A 17,839-nucleotide genomic window follows, 5' to 3' on the forward strand; every position below is an offset into this window, starting at 1 on the left:
TCTTTCTTACCTTCTCTCTTTCTCTTTCTGTGTTTCTTTCATTCTTTCTTTTTCCATTCTTTCTATATTTCTTTCCGTCTCTTTCTCTCTCTCTCTCTCTATTTCTTTCTCTCTCTCTTGTTCTCTTTCTTACTCACACTCTCTCATTTTCTCTTTTTTCTCATCCTCACTGTCTTTCCCTCTTTCTCTTTACCTCTTTCTTTTTCTCATCTTTCTTACCCCCTCTCCTTTTTTCCTTTTTTCTTTCACTCTTCTTGTTTACCCCCTCTCATTCTAACCCCCTCTCTCTCTTTCTTTCTCTTTCATTCTCTCTTCTTTCTACATCCAATTATGAACCTGGTTATAACATAGTAACAACAGAGTGAGTAGTAGGAATCAAATTGTTATTTTAGAAATGCCAACGCTTTGAATAATTGATTTAAACCCTGGTGGCATTCACTAGAAAAAAACTGATGAAATATATAAAGTAAAAAGAAAAATAATAATGATCAAATCACGAGGTGCATATTCTTAAGTATATTATATATAATTTGCATATCGCAGCCCTTCGAGACTCCATGTAATTAAGGGCTATAAAAATAAACATGATTTTATTTGAATGTTTATCATATTTAAAGATTTAACCCCAAAACACAAATTAGTCAATCAAATCTTGAAAAGAGGGATTACATTTTCGATATTTCCTGGTAGATACAAATTTTGCGACGCATAAAATTACATTTATTGCTCGTTTGTCGATGAGTTGTTGCAGCCCTAGTCCCGGTGCCAACCCAGTGAACAACTACTATGTGGAAAATGGAAAGTTGACGTCTAAATCTCTCAATGGCACTGAATTTAATATGGATCTCTGACATTCAAAACCGGAGCAGGAACAAAAGTTTGGTCTTGGTGGGGACATTGCAGCATTCATTTTAAATGATCCCAAAATATTGATGGAGACAAAACAACGATAGCTCAAGATTGGTGGGGACATGTCCCCTCAGGCCGTTCCAAAGACTACGCCTATGGTTGCAATCAAGTTGACTGGACTCAGGTGCAGTTCTGCAGCATGCAAACAGCTGCCGGGGCTTCATTGAGCACGTTATATCAACGAGGAACCTCCAAGACACCAAAAAGGCTTGCGAAACATCACGGGACAAGATTACCCAAATCAGTAAAAGGGGACAGTTCGATTAAAGCAATCTTCTCAGAATCTTGCAAGGACCTCGAATTGCAGAAATAAATCGGGACATCTTTGATAAAGGTACATTTTCAATTATGTTAATGAGAATTCAGTAAAGTCATTTTTATTGTCATTGTGAATTATTGTCATCAGTTTTTCAACAAATTCTGCAACGCTCATTTGCATAAAAAAACCGAGGTATACGAAATAACCCCTTATTTTTCATGTCGCGAGTAGGGCTGTAACTAACTATTTAAATAGTCACCGACAGAGGGCGGTAGAGTAGACAAACATATTACTCTAAATTGTTTGGATTTCTATAGCGCTTTTCAAGTCACTGAAGACCTTCCAAAGCGCTTTACAATGTGCTTCACACTAGTGAAGAAATAAAAACGGCAAAGACCAGAGAATAATAAAGCTGAATAATAACCAATAAACAACCGAATACAGAAATCTTTAAAGCTACAAGTCTAAAACCTAGGAGTGGGCGAGACTGGGAATTTCAATATGGTAAATGGTCGGCATTTAGTAAAAGAAGTTACCGGTACTTCAGAATAATATTATTCAAGTAGAAGTAAAAGTATTTGGTGGAAAATTACTCAAGTACTGAGTAACTGTAGCAACGTCGTATCATTTTTTTCAAACAACCAATCATATAATCAAATTGTCACAGTCCATCTAATCAACAAAGAATACATTAAATTAACAGTAAGATAAAATAATAAACGTAAATTCAAGTACTTTATTAAAAAACAAGTATAAATTAAAAAAATTAAGCACATGTAGCAACGAGCCTCACATTTTAAAGCCACAATCTTTATCTTGGACAGTAAGCAGAACGACAAGCTAGCCCATGAATTAAAAAAAAAAAGACATTGCATTTTGAAGCGGGTGTATCGCACCATTTTTAGGGGGAACATACGTTTGATGTGAGGCAAGGGGTGCTCCTCTCCTGGGTTTCCATAGTCGGAATTGCTAAACGCCATTTTGATTGTTTCATCCATGAACAACTTTTAACCCGGCTAAAATTGAATAGGGTCACGTGACGAGACGGCTACGTTTGATTGGTTAAACATTGTAGACCCTGCCGGAAGTCTCCGTCATAATGGAGACAGAAGTGTACGGGGATTAAGTAACGAGGTAACGACACTTAATGTTGCCTAATGTAGCAGAGTAAAAGTTTTTTTCCTCAAAAAATGTAAGTAAAAGTAAAGGGATTTAGAAATGCCCCTAACTTAAGTAAATGTAACGGAGTAAATGTACTCCGTTACTACCCACCTCGGGTCACAGACTATTAAAAGGAATAATCGAATAATTATTCATTTTTCTTGAATTTAACGTGAATTTGTCATGTGGCAAATGATAATCACAAGAGAAATGGGTACAATGAAACTACAACTTTAATTGAATATACCGCAGATTTGTTCGAAAATTTAGATAAAAAAAAAATGGGCACAGTGTTCGCTTAGTCAGTAGACTCAAAACCATTTGGGGACCGTCTAATAAATTGAAATTAACTTAACAGTTTTTAGTTCTGTAAACCAAGAACTGGCTCATTAGCAGTAGTAAAACAGTAACTAGAACCTACCTTGCGTTCGTTCAGTGGTCAGTCTATAACAAAAGATCTTCACAATTATCAAGTTAGAAATTAAATAGTTTTAACTGACTCTTATTCAGTCTGCATGCTGTTGGAATTAAATATCAAAATGTACCGTTGACCAAATTGTCCGAATAAGTTATCTGACTCCATTAACCAAATACAACCTACAGTCGCCTAACAATTTATGCGCGCTCGTTTCTTGAGGGAGAAGATGAACAGGAAGTTGACATTTTCACACGGGGGCAGATTTAATTTCATTAACAATTTAACTAGGTGTCCTCCATCGAAAACGGCCGAATTAGTGACGTTGGAGTCTCTGGGAAGCCTTCTTCTGAAGTCCTTTGGCTTTCTCTTCTTGGCCCGCGTCTCCCCGCAAGATAGCGACTTGGCTCCTCCCATGGGCGTGCCAAGGAATTGTTTTGCGCCCACTGATCTCAAAACGCCTGCCGTCCTCCGTCAGAGTCCTGTTATCAAAATTCCCTAGTCAAAATATTCTGCATTTGGAACAGCGTGCCCAGTCAGTGAATATCTTGCATTAAACTCAATTAATGTAACTTGTATTCAATTGTATAAAATCCTTTATAGTCAAATGTATAAAATCCTTCAATGCATATAATTTCAAATTTTTGTTAGTCTCCTTTTTTTTTGTGGCGAAATATACGCGTCAAAACTAAATTGGTTCAGATGTTACTCGATTCTACCAGAGGCGAGTCCGACTCAGTTTCCTTCAACTGTCCGATGTGCTTTGAATGTTGGTGTATCACTGATCTACCGCCATGATACGCAAGTACTGTAGCCCCTTTTTATTTGCTGTATCTTGGCTAAAATTCTCAAACTTGGTTGATGACAGTCATGACTGTATGTTACTGCTCGAGACATGAGCGACTCTCAGCAGAGATGCTAAATCATGTAAGATGGCTCACTCCGTCGGAAAAACTTGTCTGGTTACACTAGCCTACACTGGAGTTAATTCTTGACCATTTTTTTCTTTTTGTTTGTCGACGAATCATTGGAGTCTATCGCGTCCTCTGTGATGTAGGGAATGATGTCGGCGATGAAACGACGAGCGGCCATGTTACATTTCTGACCTTCCAAAACAAGACTTTCACCTAATTCTCAAAAACACCATTCCCTTACCCACTTATGTTATCCAGCCTTTCATTTCTGGCTTCAGGGTTTGAGTCTTGTAACATCTTCCAGATATTTTGAACGGTAATATATTTTCTAGTTTCATTTCTTCTTCGTTCCTGCCCAACGGTAAACTGCCACCGACTCATTTGCCTCAGAGGAAAGGTGAGTCTTTCCTTCGTCATTAGTTATAAATACATTTAAGGTTTCCCCCCCTTCATTGCATTTATTTTTTACAGGGTTTGTTGTTAATTAGGTAGTTGCCTTGCATTGCTGACGCTGTTCTTGGTCAGTTTGTGTGTAAAGCGCTTTGGGAGGAAAAGCGCTATAGAAATGCAAAACATTTTCATTCAAAAATTGGCTAAAAAAAGAGGCGCATGGTGGGTAGTGATTGAGACAGGAGAGAGGGAGAGAGGCTGGGCTGCATCTGAGCCTAACTAATTGCCTGCCGAATAAATATAAATGCCAATACAGATATTGGACAAATTCCTGAATATCGGCTAGTTAGATTATCTTTCGACCTCTGATTTTTAATTTAATCCGCCACATTTTCTGGTATGCAAGGCACATTGGATTTTAAGGAGCGCTTTCCGGACAATTTTGGGTTTTTAGGTGCGTCTATAGTCAGGACAATACGGTAGTTGTGTTGCACACTCCAAAGAAGAAGCGAGGATCCGCAGATACTTTGGTTTTAATGGTTACTGGGGACCAGAAGTACTTACTTCCAGAATACATCATTAAAAAAGGTAAATGTCTCATTCTGTTTTATAGTAGAGCAGGTTTACGGGTTAACATGTTTTGCAGCCTATACAAGGAGCACAGTAGTTTAACTGAACAATCGGTGTATTTTCCAGTCTCCCTTGAATTTAATTTTTTTTTTTTTTTTTTTTTTTTTTTTTTAATTCTCTAACAAATTTCCCATGGTTAAAATTTTTTTTTTTTTTTTAAATGCTATAATTTGCCACAAAAATAAATAAAACTTGCCTCATTTTTTTAGCTCAACTCTCCATTTTTGGACCTGATAAATGGCTTCCACCTCTTTTCAGAAATGTATCTGCAAAAGAACGTGACTTTATACTTTTTGAGTGATGTTTATTGTTGAAATCTCTTAATGCCTTTTTCGCCTACTGTAGAGCACGGGTGTTAAAGTCAAAGCCCGCGGGCCAAATGTGGCCCATCACATTATTTTATTCGGCCCGTCTGACCGTGCTGAGAAATAGAGGAAACCAGGACTTGCAGTTTTAAATGTGTCCACTGGATGTTGCCAAAGCCAGGTGCCACTTGCAAATCTCAGTATTAGTATTTGCTGATTACTATTAATCAACCAGAGAACATTGAGGAAACCTATCCAGTTGTTGTTTTAATTAAATAAGACTGGTGCGTTGTTTAAGCCAATACATTTTATTAAAATACACCTGGGTATCTTAGCAGAAGTTTAAAAAAAGCTTAAGCTTCTTTTTACCATAGATATTGAATCAAGTCATATATTTATATAGCCCTCAATCATAAGGAGTCTCAAAGGACTGCAGACTATTCTGGCACCATCCCCTGATCTAAAACCTACATGAAGGCAAGAAAAACTCAAACCTCAACATGAAGAAAATGAAGAAACCTTGAAGGCACCGAAGATCTCTGTCCAAATTTGCTATGAGTATTGTGAGCTCTGAAAGGCCCGACTGAAACCACATCACCGGTTTGATGGTTCCATTATGGAGGACACGCCAAGTTGCCACGAACGTAAATCGGTGAATTATTTAAAAAAACATTTGGTAAATGTTACTTAATCATTTTTAGTTCAAACAAATATACATTTTATTCATGTTTTCACATTTTAAGACTTTGGAAAATTGGATTTAAGACATTTTAATGTTAATGAAGGACTTATTTTTAGAATAATGAATTCAATGCCTTTCCAGACTTTAAGGATCCGCAGGAACCCTGTTCCCATATTCAGGTGAATCATTTCATAAAAAATGAAAAAGACTAAACATCTTTAAATCAATTATTTTTCTTTTTTTTTAAATTTGTGTTTATGTTAAATTTGTCACTTTTCGGTCTTCATGAGTTCACAAAGTTTATTTAACTTTGGGAATAAATGCAATTTTCATTTTTTTATTTATTTCACAAATGCAGTTTATTAACACAACATATTAATTCTTGGCGAACGAAAAAAATATCGACGAGAAAAAAACCTTAATGGTTTTATAATCAAATCGTACATCCCAAAATCATAATTTAATTGTGAGCCTCCCAAAAGACCCCAACCCTCCAGCTAAGGCAGAATTTTTTTCTTTTTTTAATGCCATTTAATTTGCTAGTCCGTGAGAATGTTTTTCTACATTGTGGCTTTTTAGCTAAAGGAGTTTGAGTAGAGCGGTCAGTTATTTGTAGTCGCTCTAGTGAATCAATTTATAGGGGTTTCACAATAAAGGGATAGTGGATAAAACCATTTTTGGCATGGGGGGATTGATAAATGCCAATATACAGTAAATTGCTCTAATGTATAAAATTAATCTGATCATTTTATATATATATATATATATATACATATATATATATATAAAATTTTATTAAATTTTTTTTTACATTTCCAGTGTTTAATATTTGACCACTAGATGGCCCTGTATTGTCTAATGCAAACAAAAACTGGTGCCAGAGAGCACATCATAGCAGCAAGATCCTAAAATAAAAACATGGCTCTGGCCTCCAGTCAGGGATGTAAAACAAAAGGGAAATCTCAAACCTATGATTTGTTTTTAATAAAAAAAAAAAATTTGGTATATTTTTGCCTATTAGTAAAATCATTTTTTTACTGTCGTGTTTGTACCACTAGAAGGCACTAAATTGGGGACTGTCCCTTTAAGGTATTCTCATACTAGCAATTTCTGTTATAAAGTTGACTAATTTTCTGTTTCCAGGGATCCAAAGTGAGGCTTAACCCAATAAATTGAAGCAGACGTTTCCCCTCCAATCGTCTCCATGAATCCCTGCTCCGATCCAGGTTCGCCACCAAGCCCGCCTCCTTATTCGGCCCCAGTGGTCCAAAGACTCGGCGACCAGTCCCCCGCCACGCTTCAGCTCTCTCCATTTCCCGACAACGGCCCCGCTGCGTTCCCGGCCTCCTACCAGGTTTGCGTGGCCGTCCCTTCGCCCGGCCTACGGCCCTCCCCTCCGCCGCCCTCGTCGGCCATCTTGGAGGACGGGGCCCCGGACCTGGAGTGCTGGGTGTGCTACAGTCACTTCAACAACGTCTTCCGCTGCCCCAAAATGTTGCAGTGCAAGCACACTTTCTGCTTGGAGTGTTTGGCTCGCATCAACGTGAAATCCACGCAGCCGGCCGCCATCCGATGCCCGCTCTGCCGGCAGATGACCACTTTGCCCGCCTTGGGTTTGCCACAACTAGCTACCGACGATGACGTGTTGGCATCCCTGCCGCCCGCGATGCAACGAGTCTACAGCATCCGTTTCCAGCGCAATAAGGGGAAGCTGCAAATAGGGAGGTCAGTCTGCATCAAAAATGATATTTTTTTAATTAGAAAAAAATGGAACCCTTTTAATTGATGTCTTTTCTCCTTTTTTGAGTGTCTATTATACCAGTAGTTCTCAACCGGTCTGAATTCAGGACCCACCGTTCCATCCTAATGGAACCAAACAAGTCATGTTTTTGGATATCCCTTTATCACAAGGAGTCTCAAAAGGCTGCATGGATTATGATTACACCATCCCCTGATCTACTGTAGAACCCACATGAGGTTAAGGAAAAACTCGAAAAACCATGGACCAAGAAAAAGCCTTCTCAAATTGGTCTAATGAAAGATTTGTGCAGCGATGGTATAATTTTTTTTTTTTTCCCCAAAAACCAAAACTCCCTTGTACCATATATACCTACGTATAAGCATGGCCGACCCGAGCCTTCATGGGACCCCAAGCAAAATTAGACTTGAGGCCCCTTATTACTTGATCATTTGCATACCTACTAGAACTAATTCCATTTTCTACTCCAGGGGTGGGCAACTATTTGGAGTCGGGTGCCACATCGGGTTATAAAATTTGCTCAGGGGGCCCAGGTTTGGAGACCCATATATTTTCATTTATGAATATACATGCACATTACATTTCTTTTGATATAGATTGATTTCATCAAATTGGTCTTGAAACGATCTCAATTCTAGAAAAGTGATATACTAGGTCACTGTTCACTTCATTTGATATTAAGTTTCAAGCTTTATAGGAGTTGTACTTTTTTAAAGTGTTATTTTTTTCAGTATTGATGTAGTTGGATTCAACAACAGAAATACAAAAAACGTATTGCTACAAATACAAGATTTTTTTTGTAGTTCGGTAGTATTACTCAAATTTTATTTTTGTACTATTTCTGCAGTAACTTTTGGTAGTTTTTCCATAGTTGTAAATTCTTAGTATTTTTGTAGTATTACAGTACTTTTATGATTTAATGTTTTTGTGGTAGTACTCTATTATATTTTAGTATTTCATAGTAGAAAATCCTATATATATTTGTAGTATTTTTGTCGTATTTCCATGGTATAATTTTTGCAGTGTTTTAATGCTTCTGTAATATGTTGTGATTTTGTTGTAATTCTGGGGTAATATTTCCGTTGTATTTGTAACTTTTTTTTTTTTTCCCCCAAATGAAAGCAAAATAATATGAGGTCCCTGTTTTTAAGAACTCCTATTTGATATTTAGTTTTGTTGCGCTTTTGTAGTATTTCTGTAGAAGTTTTTTGTTGTTGTAGACACACGAAAGTGATAATGGGGACAGTGTTGGCACCAAAAAAGATAACCGCTCTTTGGGGCCCCCTAAAGGTCACGGGGCCCTAAGTAAACCACATGCCTTGGGCCAGCTCTGCATATAAGCCTACATCGCGCACAAGCAAACCACTAAAACTAACTTAATAGCTACATACTAAAAATAAATTTAAAAAATGGTAAAGCATGGATCTTGACAAGTTTATATTTATGTAGTTAATATACTTATGGAAAGCTCATAAAATGTTTCAACTATTTACTGTACCTTCTAGCAGACATTCGACACCATTTTATTTCGCAATCAATCGTTCTTTGTCACTTTTTTTTTTTTCTCCCCTTGGCACTAACGTTTTGGGGACTCATTATGGGCAGAAAAAGGAACTAAAACCAATAAAATGAGATGTGGTCCCCTTCAAACGTCCAAATTGACTGAACAGGAAGACATCACCATCTACTGTTAAGGAGTATAATTGACCGTTGATTTATTTTGCATTATTTTGCCAAATCAAAGCTCCGTGACTCAAAAAATGGATCAGCGAGATGCTTTGGGGTGCCTACCCACCAGTTGAGGAACACTGCATTAAACTATAAACTCAAAGTACAGTGGGATCGCGGTTACTGGGGACCAAAACCACCCGCGATAAGTGAAAATCCGCAAAGTAGTGGCGCACCTGAAACATTTTTTTATTTACTTTATTTTTTTTTTTAAATATTTTTTTTAGACCCGGTTAATGGGGACCAAAACCACCCGCTAAAAGTGAAAATCTGTGAAGTAGCGACCCCCCCCCCCCCCCCCTTCAAAAAAATAAATAAAAAAATCTCATCATCTGCACCGCTTATCCCTATTAGGGTCGCGGGGGGGCTGGAGCCAATCGCAGCTGCAAATCACATTAGTTCTCGCAGCTAGCTGCGTTCTTTATTGACGCACGAGCCGAGTGATCCGCCGCTAAGAGTCGTACAGCTGGGCGATTTTACGTCCGCCCGGGACGATCGGAGACAAATTCACGACAGGGTTTTTACTTGCGCACACCGCGGGTGTCGTTCGGTCACTCCCGCGAGCGAGCCCCTAACCCGCGGCGCGGGTACTTTCGGGTGCGATACGCACGACACCGACTCAGTTACAGGGGTCCCGCGCATTATCTTGCGATTACACTATTGCACTATTGCAGTATGTCAGTGATATTGATTAGATTTTGGTTCCTCGTGCAGACCTAACTAGAAAACTCATTGACAGATAAGTCTTTCAGAGTGAATTTTTCATATAAACCATTAGACCGCGAAGCTCTGAAGCCGCGAACCGCGAAGTAGCGAGGTCCCACTGTATTGGTACTTGGCCAGTATCGATACCAGTCTTGGAGGTATTTTACAATGAAGCTGATGCCACACATTGATATTTAAGATAGGACTCATGATATAGAGGAAAAACTATAATGTAGTGCTTTGACTGGCATAAGATATATCACACTTCTTTTTATTGCAACAATAAAAATTTCCCAAAGAGTTGTAAGATATCTTTCAGTTTTGCGCACTTGTTTAGGGTGGTGACAGCCCTGGGGAAGAATCTGTCCCTGAGCCTGCTTGCTCTTGTTTCAGGGGACCTGAGGTCAAATAGTTGGTGGCCAGGGTGAGATGAGTCCTTCATATTGTGTATGGCTCTGCGGTATCGCAAGTCAGCAGTTTCTTTCAAATTGGGCAGAGAGCAGCTAATCATCTTTTGGGCTGTGGTGATGACTATGTCCCCCGGGTGCTGTGTTGTGTTCAAGGTTTATTATCACTTAAGGGGAATTGTAATCGTTGATCAGGGAAGAAATTGGCTGAGGTAGACTGGAATGTATAAAAACTGACACTTGTCCACCTTCCATCCAAAGGTTATCTGAAGGTCAGCGGCGCTGCACGGTGAGGTCCTTGGATGTTGGTCTACCAAGCCCTCAAATCCAAAACGTTGGCCAACCTACGGACGGCGGTGGCGTTGGCGGGGTTTTGTTCAGGCTGACCGGACGCCCGGTGTGTCGAGCGTTGCTCCTCACCTTGTTGCTCTCCATGACCACGGTGCTCACCGGCATAGTCGTCTTCCTGCTCACGTACAATCCCGAACACTTCTAGGACCATTTTCGTGGCCGCTCGGATTCTCCAGCATCATTACTGCTTGTGAGTTGGTGAGTCTTAATGGTGACTGAAAGCTTGGTACCGTGGCAACCAAGATGCTGACTTGGAGATGTGGCACCAAGTCTGAAGACATCTCGAAGGGTTGTGATCATCCTCATGTCAATGACTATTACTTTCCATGTCATCCAAGTTGGGGAGTCATCATGCCTTCTTCTGGGTGAGTAATCCGTTTCCATGGAGACGAAGATGCTGTAGTATTCTATGTGCAATCAGGCTGCCAGTCATCTCCAAGGTAACAAAGATGCTGAATGACTTCTAGGAAGGCTGTCATTGTCTCCAGGGTACTCTGGTTTTTGGACACTGGTACTTGTTTCTGTGGTAACCAAGATGCTGACTTGTTGCAAGCCCTTATCCTTTAAAAGAAGGTACACGATCAATACTCTGAGTTGCTGTGACTACAAAGATACACTTGTTAAAGTAAGAGGCGATGAAATCAGCCCAATAAGTGTTCTAATTTCAATCATGGATCTGAAATGTCTTCTGTGTGACGTCATGTTTTAGACTTTTTTTACTATGTAATAGAAAAATCTTAAATATTTAATATTTTATTACTCTGTACTTTTTTGATGTTTTAAAAAGCTGTAATAAATGTGATTTCAATTATTTGGTTGATATTTTTAAATCCTTCTTCCTGCTGAGGGTTTTGTACAGCAGGGGGTGCTGTTGTAGCACGGAGTTGATAGCATGCTTGGGATCAGAAGGGTAGAGTAACCAAAAATTGTATTCCGGTAAAAGTACCGTTACTTACGAATAATGACTCGAGTAGAAGTAAAACATTGTCATCAAAATAGTGACTTGAGTAAGAGTAAAAACAAGATGGAAAAACCAAACCACTTTAGTACTGAGTTACTAGCAACGTCTTATTGATCTTTAACAAGAAAAGACATTCAATCATCAAATCAAAGTCCATTAACAATAAATTGCTTTTAAGATGAAAATAGATCAAAAGTGAGGTAAATTTAAGTGCTTTAATATACAATAGTATCCAGGGTTGGATAGGGTTACTTTAACTGGATTACTTTCAATTACTTTTGGATTACTCCAATACCAAATATGCTAATAAAAGACAAAAGAAACTAGATATGAATGAAATTACTCAATTTTGTGCAGCCTTGGGGAGTAACGGAATACATGAAACGGCAAAAACGATGTTTGCAAGCTTTTTGGATTTATTTTCATTTTGTTTGTCGCATTTTATGTTAGTTTTGCTGGAAGTCAAAGCCAGGAGAGAAAGCTTACCACGTGTTGTGAGTCATGATTTTATTCATATTTAGTTTCTTTTGTCTTTTATTAGCATATCGGGTATTGGTGTAATCCAAAAGTAATTGAAAGTAATCCAGTTAAAGTAGCCCTACCCAACCCTGATAGTATCAAAGATATTTAAAAATACAAGTAGTACATTTTAAGCTTCAATATTTTTTTTTAATGGGCTTTGCAGGCAGAACCAAGCTAGCCCAGGAGTCAGCAACCCAAAATGATGAGCCATATTGGACCAAAACGATGACAAATTTTTCAGGAGCCGCAAACAATTAAACCTTTCATAAACCTTGGATTGTCCACAACACAAGATTGGCTTACTATTAAAATGACTTAATTGGATGTTGCACATCCCGTAGAGAATGACATGACTGTTGTATAATACAGACTCAAGTTTGACTTGTTACTATTTAAATAAATTACGGACTGTTCCGTTATTTTGATAAAATGTAGGCATTGCAAATGAGAAATCAGAATTTTAAGGATTTTTATTTTCAGCATTGAAAAATACAAAATAATGTGCCCCTTATCCGGGCAAGTGTGCAAAAAAACGCAGCATGCATTCATAAAAATAACCTTTTTGAAAAAGGTAAATAAAATCACGTCAATACTGTTTAATTTCTGTGCAGCTATATTTCCCTTGGAGGTCCATGGTGCTTCACACACACACTCCAGTTTGCTACCTGTGACGTGGATCCTTGAAAGGGGCGGGGCTTGGGCTGCACAGGAGGAGAAATGCGGGATATTTAGGTGGGGAGGATTTAAGTAACTGGTTCAATGTAGTAGGAATGCAGTTTCTTCACAAATTTACTCAAGTAAAAAGTACAGTACTTCACTAAATGTCCCAAAACTTAAATGTAACTCATTACTACTCAACCTCTGTTCCAAACACCTCATGGGCGACCAATATGAGTAATTGCATGTCTGGCCTGTCAGTGTGTCATATGGGATTCACCACCCTCCCAGGCTCATACGGTGCCTCATTAATGTAGTTCACAGACCCCTTGCATGTCACCGATGAATGGTTGCCAAGGCGATGGCATGTTTTGTGTAGATACTTCCTAACATGTACACTCTCGCCGCTAACTGTATGTGTATCGTTTAAGACTTGTGTGCACTTGCTTATCAGGGATTTATGGATTCGGAGTTGTATTTTGATAACATTGATTTAAGGGAAAGTGTGATATTTGGTGCCTCCTAAAGTTAAAATTAAAAAAATATTTTTTTTTTTTTTAAAAATGTATCAACTATTGCATAAACGTGCATTTTTTTTCAAATACTCAAGGTGATAAATTTGCATTTTGCATGATATGTGGTTCATCTAGGGTGAGAATCTTGCTGCTACGGGTACTATGAAAAATACAAAAACCTTGTTAAAGGTTGGGCAAAAAGAAGTAAAATGGGGTTTGAGTCTTATGTGGTATTTTTACTACACAATACAGTGACATCTAGTGGTCAAATGATACGTCACGGTTCATGGATCCTTTCACTGCCCAGGTCGTAGATCCACCCCTTTTTATATGGTGTATTTTGGGCAAGTACAGCCTGATGGCACCTATCCCTCTCCAGGCCAGTTTATGGGTATGGGTTTGCCCTTTCACGTGAAAAATATAGTACTGGTTTCCATGGTTAGCAGTAGCATGTGAACTGTCTTTATCTGACTCTAATACAGCACCCTTGTCATCTGGTCACCGTTGTTTTTCAGTGCCATCCTGCTCTTAAGAGATGAGCTGGACCTCAGCAATGTTGGGCAGTGGCGTGTATGACAATACTGTCCCTTTAAGCATGAAATGTTGCTTCAAAAATTACTCGTTCTTTGGTAGATTTGGCAAAATATGTGTTTACTTTAGGTCAAATTTTACTTAATTCTTTAGTATTTAAAGTGAGCGAAATCATAATTGTTATTTTATTTTCCAAGTATGGAAAATTGTCCTTAGGGCAGTGGTTAGCATATTTGCTCAACATGCGCAAGGTCCATGGTCCTATTTGTCGGCCTGGAGAGGGATGAGTGCCACCATGCTGTAGTTTCCCAAGAAATGCCAAAGGAAATGGTGCCTTTGTGACTCTAGTGGTTAAGGATATACACAGACACACACACATACCTAGAATGAGACGCAATCTGTCATTAGCTCAGGAGGTAGAGCGCCCGTCTTGGGATCAAGAGGTCACAGGTTCGATTCCCAGTTCCTCTGTTAAGTCGAAGTGTCCTTGGGCAAGAAACGTAATCCCAATGCCCCTAATAATTGCCTTGCATGGTTGACTCCCTATTGGTGTGCGAGAGTGTGTGTGAATGGGTAAGTGTGAAGCACATTGTAAAGCTCTTTGGGAAGTCTTCATTGACTTGAAAAACGCTATATAAAATGCAAATCATTTACAATAATGAAAATTTTGTTAATAAAACCCAATATCTGCCAATGAGGTAAGAGCCATAGTTTTGCATTGTAGTGCAGCTAAAAATGTTACATATCGAATGTGTGGCTGGCATCTGTGGCAATTCTTGGCAGTCCCAAAAAAAAAAGCATTGTATTTGAGGTTTTAGATCAGGGGATAGTGTAATAACTCAATTTTCAATAGTCTGTGCAGCCCTTAGAGACTCCCTGTGATTAAGGGTGTCACAAACAAGATTTGACTCAAGAAATGTGTAATATCAATATCTGACTTAAATCTAGACATAATTAAAGTACTGTTTTGCTGTCTTAACATTTGGTAAAGCCTCATTTGAATTCTATCACTCTGAATTGTATGTACGGTATGCAATTTTATGTTGCAGGGACAGACTGAAAATGATTTTGGAACTTTTTGGGGAGGGGCATTCCTCATAAGACAAGAAACTCATTACACTTCCTTGTTCAGAGACGTGGTTAGTCTAATTACCTGCCGGTGGCTTTTTTCCGTTACTTTCCCTGGAGAAGGTACTGCTCATGGCGGCTGGTGTCAAAGGTGTTAGCTATGGAAACTTCTACAGCCTGTCTCATTTGGTTTGAACATTTATGCATGCATACTTGTATGCAATGTTGGACACATAACTGAAAAAAGTAACTCGCTAATTTAAAAACCAATTGACACTGAAAAGTAGGGTGCTAATCTAGTCTGAATTGGATATAAAATCATGTATACTCGGATAAGCCAACCCACTTAAATTGCTTTTAAAAAGCTACACAATAAAATAAATGGGTGTTCATCAACCTGTGAAAGCGATGAACCCTTCATATTGTTTTGGCCTGTGCAATCTTGAGAGCTTGCAAACGAACACTTAACCAAAACACTCCATATCCATTTTGTCTTTAGGCTTCAAACCCCACAAATATCTATATTTCTCGGTACTTTCCGAGACGTTTGCTTTTTTTTTTTCCCCTCCAAACATGGCGTATTGCCAAAATAATTGGCCACAATACAGCGCACTTTTCCTGTAAATTCTGTGCTTAGGTTTGCCCCATCAATAAAGTTGGTTTGAGGTTCCTATTTAAGCCACGTACCCCTACCTACGTCCTATCATTTGCTACTAGTGACACACAACCAAATATACGCATATAAGCTGACCCCCCTGACTTGAGTATTTGTCACAAGCCAGAAACGGAGACAGGACCCAATAGCGTTCGTTTTAATTCAATTTTATTGAGAAAGAGAGCAGTGCTTGCTTCCACGATCCGATGATCATCGGTCATGCTGATGGCAGGCAAGCGGAAGTGGCACTTCCATGTCAAGCGAGGGTAGTCGTAGCCAGCGGGAAAAACTGGTCGATAGCTGGGATGGAGAAGCAAGGGCAGTAACGAGACCAGAAAAGAGGTCGGCAACAGATAGCAAGCAGGAAATGGGCCAAAACTGGTCGATAGCCGGGACGGAGGAGCAAGGCAGAAACTGGTATTGGGCAGGAGAATGTCAGATTGTGCAGAGCTTGCCTAGCTGAAAGCATAGGTTCGCAGAACGATCTGACAGCTTCCTTTTTGGAAGCTGAGAGTTTAAACCGAGTCAGGGAGCCAATCAGCGACTAGGGCTGTTGGTGCCAACGGGGCAGCCACAGGTGCCCCGAATCAGTATTTATGACAGTATTCTGTTTTTATCCTGGTAAATTTAGCTTAGATGGGTGTAAATCCGGTAGGGAGAATATCTACATGAGGAGAAATACAGTGACCCTGTGTCACCATAACTGTATTTAGTTGTAGTTTTATCAACATGCCTACTTTTACTAACAGAAGAAGGGTTGAATGTGACTGAATCATGCAAACTTGTTCGGCAGTTGTAGAACATTGAAATTCATGACTTACATTCCCAAAAAGTTACACAGTAATTCTCTGTAGTAACAACATTTGTGTTATCCTATTTGTTACAGTACTTATCAAGAAAGTTGTGTTCCAGGAACGCGTATCTTTGTAACACATTAGTCCCAGCGCTGTATCCATGCATGCATATTTGTAACATTTTGTGTTCCAGTGGGGTTAACACGTGTGTGCATCTGTTGTATGCGTGTCAGTCAGTTCAAGTTGGAAGTGTCCTGACCGCAAAGCTACGCCCGCCACAAAAATGTTGCTTCGGGCTGTCACTCTGCAGACTTCCTATTTGCTGTACAGTGCGTGTGAGGAAAGTGTTTGAACTTCCAAGAAAATGAATAGTAACGAAATGGTTGTTATAGTGTCGGATCAAATTTGTCTTTCACACGATTCGAGTGCAAAGCATCGCATTATAGCAGGAATATCTTTGCCGTTTGTAGACCGAGGTGTCGACGGTGTGAGTCAGAATGGATTGAAAATATGCCTCACCTCCTAAAAATACGTTTTGACTTTCAATTGAACAGCAGTAAAACTATTTTCAGACCTGCAGCCTATTGGTTATTAATTTTACAGGATGTACTGCATACTCTTGGTAAAGCATGCAAAAGCCAAACAGAAAATGCAAGGGAGATGAGGGAAAAACCATATGGCAGAATGAGCAATGGAAACATGGTCGGGAAATGAAACATCATGAAACAAAACGGGGCAAATGCTTTTTTCTAAACATGGAAAGACATATAAAGGAAAGAAGTCTTCTCCACTAATACTTAATTAAAACATTTATGAAAGGCCTTGGTGCCCGGAAGTCTGGGGAATAGCTTAAAATTGTATCCTCTTGGGGCCTGCTAACTTAATCAAGATAGCCTTCGCTTTGGTGCTGGGAAGAGTTTGCCTCCCTTTGCCATTATCTTGACTTCTCAGTGACATATTGTACCTTTTTGTGTTATGAAGTTTCACTTACCTTATTGCTCATTTATTATGCTCACATGCCATTTAGTGACTAGCATTATTCACCTCATTTAAACATGTGATTTCTGTCTAAACCATATTTTTTTTCCTTGTATTCATGTGATCTCGCTTAAGCCAATCAGATGTAGTGTTCTATGCCTGAGTTTTTCAATAAATGAGTTTCTAGCTGCACAGCGGTGCAGTGGTTAGCGCGTGCGCGGCACAGTTCTAAGGTCTTGGGAACCTCCTGTGTGGGTTCAAATCCAGCTACCGGATTTCCTGTGCGGAGTTTGTATGTTCTCCCCGTGCTTGCGTGGGTTTCCTCCGGGCACTCTGGTTTCCTCCCACATTCCAAAGATGGATTGGCCGGTCCAAATTGTCCCTAGGTCTGAATGAGCGAGTGAGTAGTCTTTCCCTGTGTGCCCTGCGATTAGCTGGCAACCAGTTCAGGGTGTCTCCTGCCCGATGATTGCTGGGATGGGCTCCAGCACCCCTGCGACCCTGCTGAGGATAAGCGGTGCAGCTAATGAGAGAGTATCTAGC

General features: G+C 39.4%; 2 protein-coding genes across 5 annotated transcripts in view; one reads left to right on the forward strand and one right to left on the reverse strand.

The window, feature by feature from the left end:
- The window catches only part of mak16 (MAK16 homolog (S. cerevisiae)), a 43,578-nt gene extending 41,378 nt beyond the window's left edge, over positions 1-2,200 (reverse strand). Inside the window, exon 1 of the mRNA XM_088336650.1 lies at positions 2,085-2,200. The gene's annotated coding sequence lies outside the window, so the exon portion shown is untranslated. The remainder of the gene's footprint in view (positions 1-2,084) is intronic.
- LOC148366203 (RING finger protein 223-like) lies at positions 1,050-11,426 on the forward strand. 4 transcript variants are annotated; one of them, XM_088336653.1, is made up of 4 exons: positions 1,050-1,243; positions 6,809-7,019; positions 7,167-7,390; positions 10,526-11,426. In XM_088336653.1, the coding sequence occupies exons 2-4, from the start codon at positions 6,870-6,872 to the stop codon at positions 10,758-10,760; spliced, it is 609 nt and encodes a 202-aa protein (XP_088192779.1). In that variant the 5' UTR covers positions 1,050-1,243; positions 6,809-6,869; the 3' UTR covers positions 10,761-11,426. The 4 variants fall into 4 exon arrangements, 3 of the variants coding, with proteins under 3 accessions (XP_088192779.1, XP_088192777.1, XP_088192778.1); XR_015850555.1 differs by having other exon boundaries at positions 1,057-1,243; positions 6,809-7,390; positions 10,526-10,813; positions 10,954-11,426; XM_088336651.1 differs by having other exon boundaries at positions 1,057-1,243; positions 6,809-7,390.
- The last annotated feature ends 6,413 nt before the right edge of the window (positions 11,427-17,839 follow it).

The sequence above is a fragment of the Urocampus carinirostris genome, chromosome 5, assembly GCF_059441175.1.
Source record: "Urocampus carinirostris isolate Australia breed hairy pipefish chromosome 5, RoL_Ucar_1.0, whole genome shotgun sequence".
In the NCBI taxonomy this organism is placed as follows: domain Eukaryota; kingdom Metazoa; phylum Chordata; class Actinopteri; order Syngnathiformes; family Syngnathidae; genus Urocampus; species Urocampus carinirostris.